Below are 19,469 nucleotides of genomic sequence, written 5' to 3' on the forward strand. Positions count from 1 at the left end.
AAGCTAGAAGTAGTAGGTCAAGGAGTCAATATTTTACTGTGATAAGTTATTTCTTTGTGCTCTTTTAAAATAGCATCTTTCAATTAATAGAAAACAAATATTTGTTCAATGAGCAAACTAAAAGAAAAACCTATTAATATCACCTTATGAGGCCATTCAATTTAATAGTGAATTCTTTAAAGTCATAAAAGGACTTTTCAATTCACAATCACTTGAAAGAGGCAGTTTTTTCACTTTCCTGAATTCTCCTAAGGTAACAAAATGTGTAATAACCCAGGCTTCTATAGTGCAAGCAAGTTTTAAATTTTGTTTTGTTTGTATATGTCAGGATAATAAAATATAAAATATAAACAATACCTACAATGATTCTTTCTGTGAGACTGGCAATAAGTGTGTTCTAATTTTTAAAACATAGTGACTATGTACTTTAAATACTTTATATAAAATCATAGCAGTCTTCTAAAAATGTATTCTCTGAAAAACACTTATGCTCTCATTTTAGGACAGGGAGCTTAGGCCTAAAGTATGTAAAGGTTGAGCCCTTTCTTCTATCACAAGCAATGTATAAGTTCCTATTCAATATTTGATTAACACTGAAAAATCATGATAATTCTCACAGCATTGGCTTTATTAATCTTTTGTCATCTTTTGTGATTTGAATTCTGACGGTTCCATCTTGTGGTGAAAATCAGTATAGGTTCTGTGCAGTTGTATTTTTGCTTTGTTTTGCCTGTAGAAGTTCTGAAATAAAAACAAGTATAAAAATTAAAATTTAGAAACTTACCTATTTCAGAAGTGTTTGAATATACTTTCCTTCCCTCAAGAAATTTATGGTCTGGTAGGAAAAAGTTTCACATGTAGATATTTCAATGTAAGATGGAAATAATGCACAGAATAATTGTATAAAAAAGAACTTAATGAACCAGATCGCTATGATGGTGTGGGTAGTTACCCAGAGCCAGACATTATGGAGTGCAAAGTCAAAGTGGGCCTTGAAAAGCACTGTTGTTAAGGCTAGTGGATGTGATGAAATTCCAGCAGAACTATTAAAATCCCTAAATGATGATCCCATCAAAGGTTTGCATTCATTATGTCTGCAAATCTGGAAGACCCAGCAGTGGCCACAGGACTGGAAAAGGGCAATCCTCATCCCAGGTCCCAAGAAGGGTAATACCAAAGAATGTGTTAACCATCAGACGGTTACACTCATCTTCCATGCTAGTAAGATCATGCTTAAAACCTTGCATGCTAAGCTTCAGCATTATGTGAATCAAGAACTTCCAGATGGCCAAGTTGGGTTTAGAAAAGGAAGAGGAATGAAAGCAAGGGAATTAAAAAAAAAAAAAAAAAAAAGACATTGATCTCTGTTTCATTGACTACGCTCAAGCCTTTGACTATGTGGATCACAACAAACTGTGGAAAGCTCTTAGACCTGTCTCCTGAGAAACCTGTATGCGGGTCAAGAAGCAACCATTAGATCCCTGTATGGAAAAAATGATTGGTAAAAGTTTGAAAAAGAAGTAAGACTGAGCAGTCTGCTGGCAACCTGTTTGTTTAACCTATATGCTGAACACATCATGAAAAATGCTGGGTTGGATGGTTTACAAGCTGGAATCAAGATAGGTGGGAGAAACATCAGCAACCACAGATATGCAGATGATACCACCCTAATGGCAGAAAGCAAAGAGGAACTAAAGAGCCTCTTGATGAGGGTGAAGGAGGAGAGTAAAAGAGCCGGCTTAAGACTAGATATTAAAAAATAAAAGAAAAAAAAGAAACTAAGATCATGGCATCCAGCTCCAATACTGCATGGGAAATAGAAGGGGAAAAGGTGGAAGTAGTGACCGTTTTCCTCTTCTTGGGCTCCAAAACACTGCAGATAGTGACTGTAGTCATAAAATCAGAAGATGATTGCTTCTTGGCAGGAAAGCAATGACAAACTTAGACAGTGTGGTTGAAAAGCAGAGACATTACTCTGCCAACAAATGTCTGTATAGTCAAGGGTATGGTGTTTCCAGTGGTCACATATGGTTGCGAGAGCTGGACTGTAGATAAGGCAGGACACCAAAGAATCAATGCCTTTGAACTGTGATCCTGGAGAAGACTCCTGAAAGTCCCTTGGACAGCAGGGAAATCAAACCAGTCAATATTAAGAGAGATAAACCCTGAATATTCACTGGAAAGACTGACGCTGAAACTGAAGCTCCAGTATTTTGGTCATCTGATGCCTACAGATGACTAATTGGAAAATTTACTTATGCATGGTAAGATTAAGGGCAGAAGGAGAAGAGGGCATCAGAGCATGAGATGGCTGGATGGCATCACCAATGCAATGAACTTGGGCAAACTCTGGGAGATAGTAAGGGACAGGGAGGCCTGGCCAGCTGCAGTCCATGGAGTCGCAAAGAGTCGGACATGACTGGGCAGCGGAGCAACAACAACATGATTGATATTAAAAGAGAATGATAAAATCTCAAAACTAAAGTCAGAGATGGAGACTGAGATAAATATAAGATGCCAAAATTGAAAGCTAAATAAGGGTCAAATATCCAGATATTATGTTAGAGAGGAGCAATTGATAGAGATAGACAAAAAGAAAATAATGTGGAAATTTTCTAAAGATAATAAGAAGCTGATGAAATGGGATTGTGAAGGCAAGGGAAAGAGTTTAGACTTCCAATTGGCATGGAATTTTAAGTTCATTGTCTGAGACACTACTCTGTACCAAACATATAATAATTTTAGGTAAAATATAGAAAAAAATTAACAACATAATCAGGCCAACAAATAAAACATTATCTGTGAATCCTAAATTTAAAAAAAAATATATATAGCAATGAGTAAAGCTAAAGCTACGATCTGCTGTTCTTTGGGCCCAAAATCAGGCAATCGATCTAGGAATGAATCTGCAAGAGTCCTGAGAGGTCAAAGTGTTTCAGGTAAGTTTGTAAACTAAAGTTAGGCTTGCTGATTAAACCAAGATCTAGGACTGAGTCCTCCCACTCATGAAAGAAGTTTGAAGAAAGCTAGCAATCAACTTATGGCAGATTATGTGAAGCAGCATATGTTGGGAGACTCAAGAACACAGACCACAGAATCATGAGCAGAAACTGAGTCAGGTTCCTGTAGACTGAATGATTGAATTCAAACTATGTCCAATATAAATGTGAGACAGCAGTCCTGAACCATCAACATATCCTACATACTAGACACTACTAGTGTTTCACACTAATCTGACTTCATAATGCCAAACAGTGTATTTCGTTACCAGATTTTATTTGGCATTTAAAATACTATTTGTCACCCATACAACAAACCAGAGATGCCAGAGAATTAATGTCCCCCAGAGTAGCCCTCAACCAATGCTTTGTGAAAATTGGTGGATAAATATTCCAGCTCCTTCATTCCTTTAGGAAGATAAGTCTGAGGAGGGTAATTTACACTGTATCTCATAATTTTCCAGAAGAATAAAGCTTCATTTGTCCAGAGTGATAATTTTCTTAATAATAAACTTTTTTGACTACTTTCCTGTTTCTACCTCATCTTCACTACATTTACAGAAATTTCTTGTATCAACTTTAAAATAAACAGTTAAACTGAAATTATTGTTTCAGATTCTGAATCAATAGTAGGGCTCTACCTTAGTTATGGTAGCCCAAACTAGACACACTGGTTTTGGAGTGAAGATACAAGGGGGCTGGGTGAAGGTAAGAGAAAAATGCTAGAAAAGGAGAGCTTGAGAGAAAATGAGGGAAAATATCTCCAAGTCAAAAAGCAACAGACTATAAAATAAGTAATCTTAGACTATAAAATAAGTAAATTCACAGAGATGGATGAATAATATTTATAAGAAAAATAAAAGAAAAGCAGGCAGAATCAAAATAAGATATGATGGATATGAATACATTAGAAACTTTAAAAAGGAAAATTTTACTAATTGAAATAAAACTATGGCTCTTGAACAACAAGAGTTTATAATAGTTTCAGAAGAATAAAATAAGAAGACGAATAAAAGTGACATTTGAAGAGGTAAGAGTTAAATTTTTTGAGAATTGAAGATACATGAATTCTCAGACTCAAAATTGGTTCTATATACTAAGCACAATAAAGATAAATTTACCTGCAGGTGTATCAAATATATAACAACTTAGGAAACAATCTTAAAACCTAATGGAATTAAGTAGAACTTAAATTAAAATACCAATAATAATTACAGAGATAGTGCACAAAAAGAAAATCTAAAAATTTCAATCAACCCATAACTTTTATACAACTGATAATAGAGGCTCAAAATATAAAAAGTAAAACAGTGAAAATCTGATGTTGACACATCTATGACCATGGTGCAAGATTTTAAAGTACCTCTACCAAAAACCAATAGCTTGAGCAGGTAAAAAAATAATTAAGATATAAAAGATTTGAGTGTGAGAATAGGTATATTCAATAAAGGATCAAATTGGAAGGTACTAAGACTCCAGAACATTCCAAGAATGTTTCAGCAAGACCAAGGTAGAGTCCTTGACTTGAATTTCCTTTTAGATGGATCCTGCCTTTATCAAAAGTGGATTGTCATTAATTTCTCACCTTTTTTTTAAATTTATTTATTACTGGCTAGGGGTAGCCCAGAGGAAACATGGCCTAAGTATTCAGACAGATGGCATAAATATGCCATGTATCTTTCAAAAGATTTTATGCTCTTTGCTTGTTAAATGCAAGTATTGTAATACACAGAAAAACTGAGCAAGATCATCATCAGGTGAAAGAAAACTCTAATAGAAATAAGTGGTACCTGGTAATCTAATTTATGTGAAGGTAGAAATGGCCCAAAGTTAAGAAGATATCCATACTTCTAAGCAACGTACAGTGACCTACCCTCTTAACCAGAGCTACTCCCGGTCATTGAGGAAGTACAGTGGAGGTACTGGTGCTGAACCATTCCTTCTCTTGGGGATTCCATATAGGCCTGAAAAACTTTATCAGAACTTCACTGTGATCTGAGCATCTTTTTGCCCAGTTCTTTCTTCCTTCTATTCTTTTACAGGTTTCATACTTGAATCATAAGTATCTTGAATCACAACTGAAGTTCCCTCCATTATTCATAGATGTTTCAAAAATAACTTTCTTGCACACATAATGCAGTCTTAACAGTTTCTCTCTAGAAGAATTAACATAGAGACCATGCCAAATACTATTCTAACTCTGGACTACAAGTGTTTATCAGACTAACCCTTCAGCTGAGAAATAGAAAGGACCAATAATTTTAAATCCAGGAGTTGGTGTTAGACAGGGAGGCCCGGCATGCTGCAAATCATGGAGTTGCAAAGAGTCGGATATAACTGAGTGACTGAACTGGACTGAATACTTTAAAAAAAAAATTACATGAAGGAATCAAAGAGCTATCAGGAATATGATTCTGAACATATGATAAACATCTATAGGGAACATGCAGACTGTTTCACATCTCAAGGCATTTTTTTTTTCAATTTTCAGTTCATAAGTGAGGCCAAGAGGTTGAGAGGCTGAGCAGAGATTTCCAACATCTGAAAGAATTGAAGCAAGAATTGTAGTTTGAGGCCGAGGAAGGTGGAAGGTTTGAGTTGAATCCTCTATGTGAATATAATCAACATTAACAGCAAAACCCAGAAATAAACAAGCTCTCTAAAAGAATAAAAGTCAGACTTCATTTAGCTAATCAGTAATTGGATTAAGATGGCAATCTTCCACTTTAACTGCCTAGCAGGGAAAAAAAAAAAAAAAAAAGGTAAATCTTTCCTGAAGAAGATATAATAAATACCTTCAAATTATATCTACCAGTTTTCATACACAATATACAATATTCAAAAAGAAGTGTATGATATAATGGATTTTTAAATTGACCAAAATACAAGAGAAAAATACTCAAAGGTACAGATCCACATGAGTTCCAGATATCAGAGTTATCAGAAAGAAACAAAACAAACAAAAAGAAAAAAAAACTATAAATAGTATGTTCATAAAAAAATAGTGGGTAAAATATAGGATAGCAGCAAAGAAGTAAAATCAGTTTAAAAAAAATAATCAAATGTCAATACTAAACCTGAAGAACCAAAATTAAGGATTTTAATAGATGTGATTAACAGTATTTAGTGGAAAAGACAATTAGTAAAATGGAAGGCAACCAAAAGGCATAGATTAACTGAATGAAACTAAAAACAAGATATAAATATATATATACCGCCTACAAGAGACCTCTTTCAGATCTAGGGACACACACAGACTGAAAGTGAGGGGATGGAAAAAGATATTCCATGTAAATGAAAATCAAAAGAAAGCTAGAATAGCAACACCCATATCAGGCAAATTAAACTTTAAAAAGACTGTTACAAGAGACAAAAAAGGACACTACATAAAGACCAAGAATCCATTCAAGAAGTATGTAGCAATTGTAAATATACATGCAGCCAACATAGGAGCACCTCAATATGTAAGGCAATACTAACAGCCATAAAAGGAGAAATCAACAGTAACACAGTAAGAGTGGGAGACTTTAACATGTCACTTTCATCAGTAGACATACCATCCAGACAAATTCAATAAGGAAACACAGGCCTTAAATGATTCATTAGGCCAGATGAACTTAACTGATATTTATAGAGCATTTAATCCAAAAGCAATAGAATGCACAAATCAAACAGTGTGATACACCACAGCAATAAATTGAAGAATAAAAACCTTATGATCATCTCAATAAATGCAGAAAAAGCTGAATTCAACACCAATTTATGACAAAATGCTCTCTATAAAAGGGGCACAGAGGAAACATACCTCAACATAATAAAGACAATACATGACAAATGTACAGCTAACACCACATATAATGTTGGAACAAGACAAAGATGCTCACCCTCACCACTTTTATTCAACATACTTTTGGAAGTCAAAGCCACAGTAATCAGAGAAGAAAATAAATAAAACAAATCTAAATTAGAAAAGAAGTAAAACTGTCACCGTTTGCAGATAACATGATACTATATATAGAAAAAACCTAAAGAAGCTGAAGCTCCAATACTTTGGTCACATGATGCAAAGAACTGACTCATTGGAATAAAACGATGCTGGGAAATATTGAAGGCAGGAGGAAAAGGAGATGGCAGAGGATTTGGTGGTCGGATGGCATCACTGACTCAGTGGACATGAGTTTGAGCAAGCTCTGGGAGTTGGTAATGGACAGGGAACCCATGGGGTTGCAAAGAGTCAGACATGACTGAGCGACTGAACTGAACTGAAAGATGCTACCAGAAAGCTACCTGAACTCATCAATGCATCTAATAGTTTGCAGAATACAACATTAATACAGAGAAATATGTCACATTTCTATAGAGGAAATGAAAGTCAGAATGAAAGTCACTAAAAATGAAAGTCAGAAAAAAAATTAAACAACCCCAATTACCAATGTATCAATATTAACATTATGTCTAGGAATAAACCCACTTAAGTAGGAAAAATACCTATAATCCTAAAACCAACCACTTTACGAAAGAAATGAAAGATGACACAACCAGATGGAGAGATATACCATATACCATTCTTCCAGTCTATGTTCCTGGACTGGAAGAATCAACATTGTTACAATTACTATACTACCCAAGGCAATCTACAGATTCAGTGCAATAACTGTCAAACTGTCAAGACATGGAAGCAACCTATTTAAATGTCCATCAATAGGTGGGTAGATAAATAAGATGTAGTACATATATAAAATGAAATGTTACTTGGCCATTAAAAAGAATGAAATAATGCCATTTGCAGCCACATGGATGAACCTGGAAATTATCATACTAAGTGAAGTATGTCAGATAGAGGAAATCAAATACTGTATGATATCACTTATATGCAGAATCTAAAAAAATATGTTACATAATGAATATATTTGCAAAGTGTAAAGAGATTCACAGACTTAGAGGATGAACTTATAGTTACCAGAGGTGTAACTGTGGTGGGGAGGGATAGATTGGGAGTTTAGGATTGACATGTATACACTGTTATATTTAAAATAGACAACCAAGAAGGACATACTGTATAAGACAGGGAGATCTGCACAATATTCTGTAATAACTTAAATGGGAAGAATTTGAAAAAGAATAAATACATGTATATATTTTACACTGAATCTAATACAACATTGTTAACCATATATACCCCAATTTAAAATAAAAATTTTAGAAATAAAATAAAAAATAAATAACAAATTTATAAACTTTTAGAAATTTATTTCTAAAAATCAAATAAATATGTTAATTTTATAACTTTGAATGCACAGTAATAATAATATTAATACAAATGATAGTAATAATATTAAGATATATTAAATACTGATGTATCAGACATTAAGCACCTCACATACACTATTATATTTAATCCTTACAACAATAACATTAGTTCAAGTAAAATTATTTTTCAGACAAATCAATTGAGATTTAAAGTAACAAAGTACATTGCCCAAAGTCATAAAACCAGTACCTGAGAGAGCTGGGATTTAAATTTAATCAGTCTGACCTTAGGCTCTATATTGTGAACTATTATGTTATACTGCCATTTAGTTAAGTCTTGGATCAGGAGTTGGTTCAAAATATGCCTAATTCTTCCATATATTCCACGGCCAGACCCAAATACATATATATATTTGCTACCATTATTTTTATTCAGTCATATAATAGCATCACTAATGACCTTCTATTTTGGAACTAAATTATAATAGAACTTGGTGTTCATTATTGATATCCACTCATGTTTGAGAATCTCAGTGGACAGACCATGAACGATGATACCTCTTTCTGTGAGACAGGCTATGTTAGTTTGTAAGTGCTCTAATACCACCTGTTCCACTAAAGAAGAAACTGGAAAAATATTTTCTTGCACCCTAAGTTTCAGCTCTATGACAAAGGAAACAGCTGACTTTTGACCCAAGGTTAACAAGTCCATACCATGATATATTCAGGGATATCAGATAGTTTTATAAATCAACTCCAGCTTCAGCATGCTCAGTAGCTCACATTACTCTTGGTATAGAGAATAACCTAGTAAATCAGTTCATTCATTCAAACATTCTTGGTTTTATCATAGAATTTTTGAGGACCTACGCTGAACATATTAGAATTCTGATTCTTTGGACTAGTTATCTACTTTTCCTTATTTATCAATTACTTCATTTTTAAATGGAGCATAATGATAGTAAGCATAGTGTTAGTCACTTAGTTGTGTCCGACTGTTTGTGACCCCACAAACTGTAGCCCACCAGACTCCTCTGTCCATAGAATTCTCCAGGCAAAAATACTGAAGTGGGTTGCCATTCCCTTCTCCAGGAGATCTTTCTGACCCAGGGATCAAACCCAGGCCTCCTGCACTGCAAGCAGATCCTTTACTGTCTGAGTTACCAGGGGAGCCCATAATGGTAATTGCATCAAAGGGATTGTGAGAATTACATGAGATAAAGTAAAATGTTTAAAATGGTTACTGAATATATACTAAAAATATTACATCATGTTACTTATTATATCAATACTATTATTACTAATTACTACACAGTAGGCTATTGCCAGGTACTGGAAACAGAGTGGTAAACAAGACAATAATAGCCCACTATTTTAAGGAATTTAGAATCTAGCTCACAAAGACTATATATTGAAGCCAAACACAAACTGCCTTCTTCCCCAATTCTCACTTTCTACTAATGGAATTCCTACTTAGAAAATCCAGGTGAGCTGGAAGATGGCAGAGGAATAGGATGGGGAGACCACTTTCTCCCCCACAAATTCATCAAGGGATCATTTGAACGCTGAGCAAACTCCACAAAACAACTTCTGATCGCTAGCAGAGGACATCAAACACCCAGAAAAGCAGCCCATTGTCTTCAAAAAGAGGTAGGACAAAATATAAAAGATAAAAAGAGAGACAATAGAATTAGGGACAGAGATCCGTCCCAGGAAGGGAGTCTTAATAGAGGAAGTTTCCAAACACCAAGAAACCCTCTCACTGGCAGGTCTGGGGGAAGTTTTAGAATCTCAGAGGGCAACCTAACTGGGATGAAAAATAAATAAAACCCACATATTACATGCTTAAAAACAACTCCCAGCAGAAAAGTACCCCAGACGCTTGCATCTGCCACCAGCAAGTGGGGGCTGAACGGAGAGGAGTGGGCGGTGGCATTGCTTAGGGTAAGGACTGGGCCTGAAATCCCTGAGGGCAATCTGAGGGAGCTAACAAGAGATAGCAACTTAAACTGTGGGATAGCAAGAGAGAGAGAGAATTAACCTGGGAAAAGCCTTAAACTTAGGCACTAACTGCCCATTCCCAGAACAAAGGACTGAGCAAATACCAGAGAAGAGCTAGCCGGCTGCAGACTGGCCCATCCCCCACCAGAGGCAGGAGGCAGGGGGGAGGGGAAAGGGGCAAACTCGGCCCCAGAGACGGCATCCCCTACCAAACTGCAAATAGGCTTCCAGTCTCTAACCAAAGACTTCCTGAGATTCTGGATGGCTGACATCCACTGGGAGGGTTGCAGCCAGAAATAAGCTCTCCAGAAGAGACACAAGGCACACCTGAACTGCATGCCTGGAAACTGAGGCTGGGACCTTGGAGGGAATAAGGCACACCACACCCAGGGAGAGTGTGCTCATCAAGCTCCTGTGTGCTCCTCAAGCTCCTGGTTGCCTGAGCTACTCAGATGGGGAAGGCACAAAACACAGGCCCAACTGAGTCTGTGCCTTTGTGGAGTACCCAAAAACCTGAACCTGAGCGGCTTAGGCCTGGGAAGTGCACGCAAATCAGGGCCCGCTCCCTGTAGAGAAACCTGGAGCCTGATCAGTGTAGATGGGGAAAGCACACACGCTGTGAGTGGGGGCAAACCCACTGTGGCTGGAACCCTGTGGGTCCTCCCCACACACGCCAGTGATACTTGTCTGCAGTGCCCCTCCCTCCCCACAGCAGGACTGAACAAGCAAACCTAAACAAGAGACCACCTCCACCCCCTTGTGTCAGGGCAGAAATTAGACACTGAAGAGACATGCAAACAGAAGCCAAATAAACAAAGGGAACCACTTTAGAAGTGACAGGTGCAACAGATTAAAATCCCTGTAGTTAACACTGACTACACAGGAAGGGGCCTATAGAGATTGAGAAGTGTAAGCTGGAACAAGGAGCTATCTTAAACTGAACTGAACCCACACTGCCCAAAAGAACTCCAGAGAAATTCAAAGATATATGATATGTTTTTACTATTATTTTTTTAATTAAAAAAAATTCTCTTTCTTTTTTTTAAAGCCCTCAATTACTCCTCTATTACTCCTTAATTTTCATTTTTAAAACCCACTATAACCTGGCCAAAAAAAAAAAAAAAAAGACCCTATTTTAAAGCAAACTTCACATATATTTCTTAAATTTTTTGTGTTTCTGTATTTTTTAATATTGTATTTTTAAGAGTCTAACCACTACTCTAGATTTTTAATCTTTGTTTTTCAGTATTTGATATCAATTTTGGACATTTAAGAATCCAAACTTCAGCAACGATTTTTACTCAGGAGTGTGATTACTGGTGTGATCACTCTCTCCCCCTTTTGACTCTCCTTTTTCTCCCCCAGATCACCTCTATTTCCTCCCTCCCCTTTCTCTTCTCAATCCAATTATGTGAATCTCTGTGGGTGTTCTGGGCTGTGGAGAACATTTAGGGAACAGAGTACTGAATAGATTTGTATCTCTTCTTTTGAATCCCCCTTTTTCTCCTCCTGCTCACCTCTATCTCCTTCCTCCCTCTCCTCTCCTTCATGTAACTCTGTGAACCTCTCTGGGTGTCCCTCACTGTGGAGAATCCTTTCACCATTAACCTAGAAGTTTTATTATCAGTGCTGTATGGATGGAGAAGTCTTGAGGCTACTGGAAGAATAAGACTGAAATCCAGAGGCAAGAGGCTTAAGCCCCAAACCTAGAACACCAGAGAACTCCTGACTCCAGGGAACATTAATTAATAAGAGATCATCCAAAAGCCTCCATACCTACACTGAAACCAACCATCACCCAAGAGCCAATAAGTTCCAGAGCAAGATATACCACACAAATTCTCCAGGAACACAGGAACATAGCCCTGAGCATCAATATACAGGCTGGCCAAAGTCACACCAATCCCATAGACCCATCTCAAAACTCACTACAGGACACTCCATTGCACTCCAGAGAGAAGAAATCCAGCTCCACCCACCAGAACACCAACACAGGCGTCCCTAACCAGCAAACCTTGGAAAGCCAAACGTCCAGGTCCACCCACTGAGAGAAACCTCCACAATGAAAAGGAACTGCAGACTACCAGAATACAGAAAGGGCACCCCAAACACAGAAATCTAAATAAGATGAAAAGGCAGAGAAATACCCAGAAGGTAAAGGGACATGAAAAATGCCCACCAAGCCAAACAAAAGGGGAGAAGATAGGGAATCTACCTGAAAAAAGAATTTAGAATAATGATAATAAAAAATGATCCAAAATTTTGAAAACAAAATAGAGTTACAGATAAATAGCCTGGAGACAAGGATTGAGAAGATGCAAGAAATGTTTAACAAGGACCTGGAAGAAATAAAAAAGAGTCAATTGAAAATGAATAATGCCTTATTGATTTTCAATTGACTATTTTTTATTTCTTCCAGGTAAAGTAATTAGCCTCCAACTAATAAAAATAAATGGAAAATTAATTAATCAATTAATTAATTAATTAAAAAAAACGAAAATCACATTCTGATGAAAAATATAAAAAAAATAATAAAAAGAGAATAATGCAATAAATGAGATCAAAAACACTCTGGAGGGAACCAACAGTAGAAAAACGGAGGCAGAAGATAGGATAAGTGAGGTAGAAGATAAAATGGTGAAAATAAATGAAGCAGAGAGGAAGAAAGAAAAAAAAAAAGAATTAAAACAAATGAGGACAAACTCAGGGACCTCTGGGAAAATGTGAAATGCACCAACATTCGAATCATAAGAGTCCCAGAAGAAGAAAACAAAAAGAAAGGCCATGAGAAAATACTCAAAGAGATAATAGCTGAAAACTTCCCCCAAATGGGGAAGGAAATAGTGACACAAGTCCAAGAAACCCAGACAGTCCCAAACAGGATAAACCCAAGGCAAAACACCCCAAGACACATATTAATCAAATTAACAAAGATCAAACACAAAGAACAAATATTAAAGGCAGCAAGGGAGAAACAACAAATAACCCAGAAAGGGATTCTCATAAGGCTAACAGCTGATCTTTCAATAGAAACTCTTCAGGCCAGAAGGGAATGGCAGGACATACTTAAAGTAATGGAAGAGAATGACCTACAAACCAGATTACTGTACTGAACACGTATCTCACTCAGATATGAAGGAGAATTCAAAAGCTTTACAGACAAGCAAAAGCTGAGAGAATTCAGCACCACCAAACCAGCTCTCCAACAAATGCTAAAGGATCTTCTCTAGACAGGAAACACAAAAAGGTTGTATAAACGTGAACCCAAAACAACAAAGCAAATGGCAACGGGACCATACCTATCAATAATTACCTTAAATGTAAATGGGTTGAATGCCCCAACCAAAAGACAAAGATTGGCTGAATGAATACAAAAGCAAGACCCCTATATATGCTGTCTATAAGAGACCCACCTCAAAACGAGGGACACATACAGACTAAAAGTGAAGGGCTGGAAAAAAATATTTCATGCAAAAGGAGACCAAAAGAAAGCAGGAGTCGCAATACTCATATGAGATAAAATAAGCTTTAAAATAAAGTCTGTGAAAAGAGACAAAGAAGGACACTACATAATGATCAAAGGATCAATCCAAGAAGAAGATATAACAATTATAAATATATATGCATCCAACATAGGAGCACCGCAATATGTAAGGCAAATGATAACACGAATGAAAGGGGAAATTAACAATAACACAATAATAGTGGGAGACTTTAATACCCCACTCACACGTATTGATCGATCAACAAAACAGAAAATTAACAAGGAAACACAAAGTTTAAATGACACAATGGTCCAGCTAGACCTAATTGATATCTATTGGACATTTCACCACAAAACAATCAACTTCACCTTTTTCTCAAATGCACATGGAACCTTCTCCAGAATAGATCACATCCTGGGCCATAAGTCTAGCCCTGGTAAATTCAAAATATTTTAAATCATTCCAATCATCTTTTCTGACCACAATGCAGTAAGATGAGATCTCAATCACAGGAAAACAAAACAAACAAACAAACAAACTATTAAAAATTCCAACATATGGAGGCTAAATAACACGCTTCTGAATAACCAACAAATCATAGAAGAAATTTAAAAAGAAATAAAAATATGCATAGAAATGAAAGAAAACAACCCAAACCTATGGGACACTGTAAAATCAGTGCTAAAGGGAAGGATCATAGCAATACAGGCTTACCTCAAAAAACAAGATAAAAATCAAAGAAATAACCTAACTCTAAACCTAAAGCAACTGGAGAAGGAATAAATTAAGAACCCCAGGGTTAGTAGAAGGAAATAATTATTTTTTTTTCTTTTTTTTTTCTTTTCATTTATTTTTATTAGTTGGAGGCTAATTACTTCACAACTTTGCAGTGGGGTTTGTCATACATTGACATGAATCAGCCATGGAGTTACATGTGTTGCCCATTCTGATCCCCCCTCCCACCTCCTCCACCTGATTCTGCTGGGTCTTCCCAGTGCACCAGTCCTGAGCACTTGTCTCATGCATCCAACCTGGGCTGCTGATCTGTTTCCCTATAGATAATATACATGCTGTTCTCTCGAAACATCCCACCTTCGCCTACACCCACAGAGTCCAAAAGTCTGTTCTGTACATCTGTGTCTCTTTTTCTGTTTTGCATATAGGGTTATCATTACCAACTTTCTAAATTCCATATATATGTGTTAGTATGCTGTAATGATCTTTATCTTTCTGGCTTACTTCACTCTGTATAATGGGCTCCAGATTCATCCATCTCATTAGAACTGATTCAAATTAATTCTTTTTAATGGCTGAGTAATATTCCATTGTGTATATATACCACAGCTTCCTTATCCATTCATCTGCTGATGGGCATCTAGGTTGCTTCCATGTCCTGGCTATTATAAACAGTGCTGCGATGAACATTGCGGTGCACGTGTCTCTTTCAGATCTGGTTTCCTCAGTGTGTATGCCCAGAAGTGGGATTCCTGGGTCATATGGCAGTTCTATTTCCAGTTTTTTAAGAAATCTCCACACTGTTTTCCATAGTGGCTGTACTAGTTTGCATTCCCACCAACAGTGTAAGAGGGTTCCCTTTTCTCCACAGCCTCTCCAGCATTTATTGCTTGTAGACTTTTGGATAGCAGCCATCCTGACTGGCATGTAATGGTACCTCATTGTGGTTTTGATTTGCATTTCTCTGATAATGAGTGATGTTGAGCATCTTTTCATGTGTTTGTTAGCCATCTGTATGTCTTCTTTGGAGAAATGTCTGTTTAGTTCTTTGGCCCACTTTTTGATTGGGTCATTTATTTTTCTGGACTTGAGCTGCAGGAGTTGCTTGTATATTTTTGGACAAATTCTTAGAAAAGTATAACTTTCCAAAACTGAACCAGGAAGAAATATAAGATCTTAACAGAACCATCACAAGCAAGGAAATCGAAACTGTAATCAAAAATCTTCCAGCAAACAAAAGCCCAGGACCTGATGGCTTCACAGCTGAATTCTACCAAAAATTTAGAGAAGAGCTAACACCTATCTTACTCAAATTCTTCCAGAAAATTGCAGAAGAAGGTAAACTTCCAAACTCATTCTATGAGGCCACCATCACCCTAATTCCAAAACAAGACAAAGATGCCACAAACAAAGAAAACGACAGGCCAATATCAATGATGAACATAGATGCAAAAATCCTTAACAAAATTCTAGCAAACAGAATCCAACAACATATTAAAAAATCATACACCATGACCAAGTGGGCTTTATCCCAGGAATGCAAGGATTCTTTAATATCTGCAAATCAATCAATGTAATACACCACATTAACAAATTGAAAGATAAAAACCATATGATTATCTCAATAGATGCAGAGAAAGCCTTTGACAAAATTCAACATCCATTTATGATTAAAACTCTCCAGAAAGCAGGAATAGAAGGAACATACCTCAACATAATAAAAGCTACATATGACAAACCCACAGCAAGTATCACCCTCAATGGTGAAAAATTGAAAGCATTTCCCCTGAAATCAGGAACAAGACAAGGGTTCCCACTCTCACCACTACTATTTAACATCATGTTGGACGTTTTGGCCACAGCAATCAGAGCAGAAAAAGAAATAAAATGAATCCAGATAGGAAAAGAAGAAGTGAAACTCTCACTGTTTGCAGATGACATGATCCTCTACATAGAAAACCCTAAAGACTCTACCAGAAAATTTTTAGAGCTAATCAATGAATATAGTAAAGTTGCAGGATATAAAATTAACACACAGAAACCCCTTGCATTCCTATACACTAACAATGAGAAAACAGAAAGAGAAACTAAGGAAACAATACCATTCACCATTGCAACAAAAAGAATAAAATACTTAGGAGTATATCTACCTAAAGAAACAAAAGACCTATACATAGAAAACTATAAAACACTGATGAAAGAAATCAAAGAGGACACAAACAGATGGAGAAACATACCGTGTTCATGGATTGGAAGAATCAATATTGTCAAAATGGCTATTCTACCCAAAGCAATCTATAGATTCAATGCAATCCCTATCAAGCTACCAACGGTATTCTTCACAGAACTAGAACAAATAACTTTACAATTTGTATGGAAATACAAAAAACCTCGAATAGCCAAAATAATCTTGAGAAAGAAGAATGGAACTGGAGGAACCAACCTGCCTGACTTCAGGCTATACTACAAAGCCACAGTCATCAAGACAGTATGGTACTGGCACAAAGACAGAAATATAGATCAATGGAACAGAATGGAAAGCCCAGAGATAAATCCACGAACCTATGGGCACCTTATCTTCGACAAAGGAGGCAAGAATATGCAATGGAAAAAAGACAACCTCTTTAACAATTGGTGATGTGAAAACTGGTCAACCACTTGTAAAAGAATGGAACTAGAACACTTTCTAACACCATAGACAAAAATAAACTCAAAATGGATTAAAGATCTAAATATAAGACCAGAAACTATAAAACTCCTAGAGGAGAACATAGGCAAAACACTCTCCGACATAAATCACAGCAGGATCCTCTATGACCCACCTCCCAGAATATTGGAAATAAAAGCAAAAATAAACAAATGGGACCTACTGAAACTTAAAAGCTTTTGCACAACAAAAGAAACTATAAGTAAGGTGAGAAGACAGCTCTCAGTTTGGGAGAAAATAATAGCAAATGAAGCAACAGATAAAGCATTAATCTCAAAAATATACAAGGAAAGAACTCAAAAATTCGGGCAGAAATAAATGTAGAAGATACTAAAGAGACCATAGCAAAAATCAACAAAGCTAAAAGCCAGTTTTATGAAAAGATAATTAAAATTGACAAACTGTTAGCCAGACTCATCAAGAAATAAAGGGAGAAGGACCAAATCAACAAAATTAGAAATGAAAATGGAGCGAACACAGCAGACAACACTGAAATACAAAAGATCATAAGAGACTACTAACAGCAGCTATATACCAACAAAATGAACAGCTTAGAAGAAATGGACGAATTCTTAGAAAAGTGTAACTTTCGAAAACTGAACCAGAAAGAAATAGAAGATCTTAACAGACCCATCAAAAGCATGGAAATCAAAACTTTAATCAGAAATCTTCCAGCAAACAAAAGCCCAGGACCAGATGGCTTCACACCTGAATTCTACCAAAAATTTAGAGGAGAGCTAACACCTGTCTTACTCAAACTCTTCCATAAAATTGCAGAAGAAGGCAAACTTCCAAACTCATTCTATGAGGTCAACATCACCTTAATTCCAAAACCAGACAAAGATGCCACAAAAAAGAAAACTACAGGCCAATATCACTGATGAAGATAGATGCAAAAATCTTTAACAAAATTCTAGCAAACGGAATCAAACAACATATTATAAAGATCATACATCATGACCAAGTGAGCTTTATCCCAGGAATGCAAGGATTCTTTAATACTCACAAATAAAACAATGTGATACACCACATTAACAAATTGAAAGATAAAAACCATATGATTATCTCAATAGATGCAGAGAAAGCCTTTGACAAAATTCAACATCCATTTATGATAAAAACTCTCCAGAAAGCAGGAACACAAGGAACATACCTCAACATAATAAAAGCTATATATGACAAACTCACAGCAGACATTATTCTCAATGGTGAAAAATTGAAAGCATTTCCCTTAAAGTCTGGAACAAAACAACGGTGTCCAATCTCACCACTACTATTCAACATAATTTTGGAAATGTTGGCCACAGCAATCAGAGCAGAAAAAAAAATACAATAAAAGGAATCCAGATAGGAAAAGAAGAAGTGAAACTCTCACTGTTTGCAGATGACATGATCCTCTACATAGAAAACCCTAAAGACTCTTCCAGAAAATTACTAGAGCTAATCAATGAATACAGTAATGTTGCAGGATACAAAATAAACACACAGAAATCCCTTGCATTCCTATACACTAACAATGAGAAAACAGAAAGAGAAATTCAGGAAACAATACCATTTACCATTGCAACAAAAAGAATAAGATATTTAGGAGTATATCTACCTAAAGAAACAAAAGACCTATGCATAGAAAAACTATAAAACAATGATGAAAGAAATCAAAGAGGACACAAATAGATGGAGAAATATGCCGTGTTCATGGATTGGAAGAATCAATACTGTGAAAATGTGTATACTACCCAAAGCAATCTATAGATTCAATGCAATCCCTATCAAGCTACCAACGGTATTCTTCACAGAACTAGAAAAAATAATTTCACATTTTGTATGTAAATACAGAAAAACCTCGAATAGCCAAAGCAATCTCGAGAAAGAAGAATGGAACTGGAGGAATCAACCTGCCTGACTTCAGGCTATACTACAAAGCCACAGTCATCAAGACAGTATGGTCCTGGCACAAAGACAGAAATATAGATCAATGGAACAGAATAGAAAGCCCAGAGATAAATCCATGAACCAAAGGACACCTTATCTTCAACAAAGGAGGCAAGGATATACAATAGAAAAAAGACAACCTCTTTAACAAGTGGTGCTGGGAAAACTGGTCAACCACTTGTAAAAGAATGGAACTAGAACACTTTTGGACACCATACACAACAATAAACTCAAAATGGATTAAAGATCTAAATGTAAGACCAGAAAGTATAAAACTCTTAGAGGAGAACATAGGCAAAACACTCTCCGACATAAATCACAGCAGGATCCTCTATGACCCACCTCCCAGAATATTGGAAA

The 19,469-nt window shown here is 36.3% G+C and overlaps 1 protein-coding gene across 1 annotated transcript in view; it reads right to left on the reverse strand.

The window, feature by feature from the left end:
* Positions 1 to 630: 630 nt before the first annotated feature.
* Positions 631 to 19,469, reverse strand: part of LOC122690430 (sodium/hydrogen exchanger 2-like) — an 84,608-nt gene continuing 65,769 nt past the window's right edge. The window contains exon 9 of the mRNA XM_043897413.1: positions 631 to 741. Coding sequence (XP_043753348.1) covers positions 631 to 741 — 111 coding nt within the window. The remainder of the gene's footprint in view (positions 742 to 19,469) is intronic.

This window comes from Cervus elaphus, chromosome X, assembly GCF_910594005.1.
Source record: "Cervus elaphus chromosome X, mCerEla1.1, whole genome shotgun sequence".
NCBI lineage: Eukaryota > Metazoa > Chordata > Mammalia > Artiodactyla > Cervidae > Cervus > Cervus elaphus.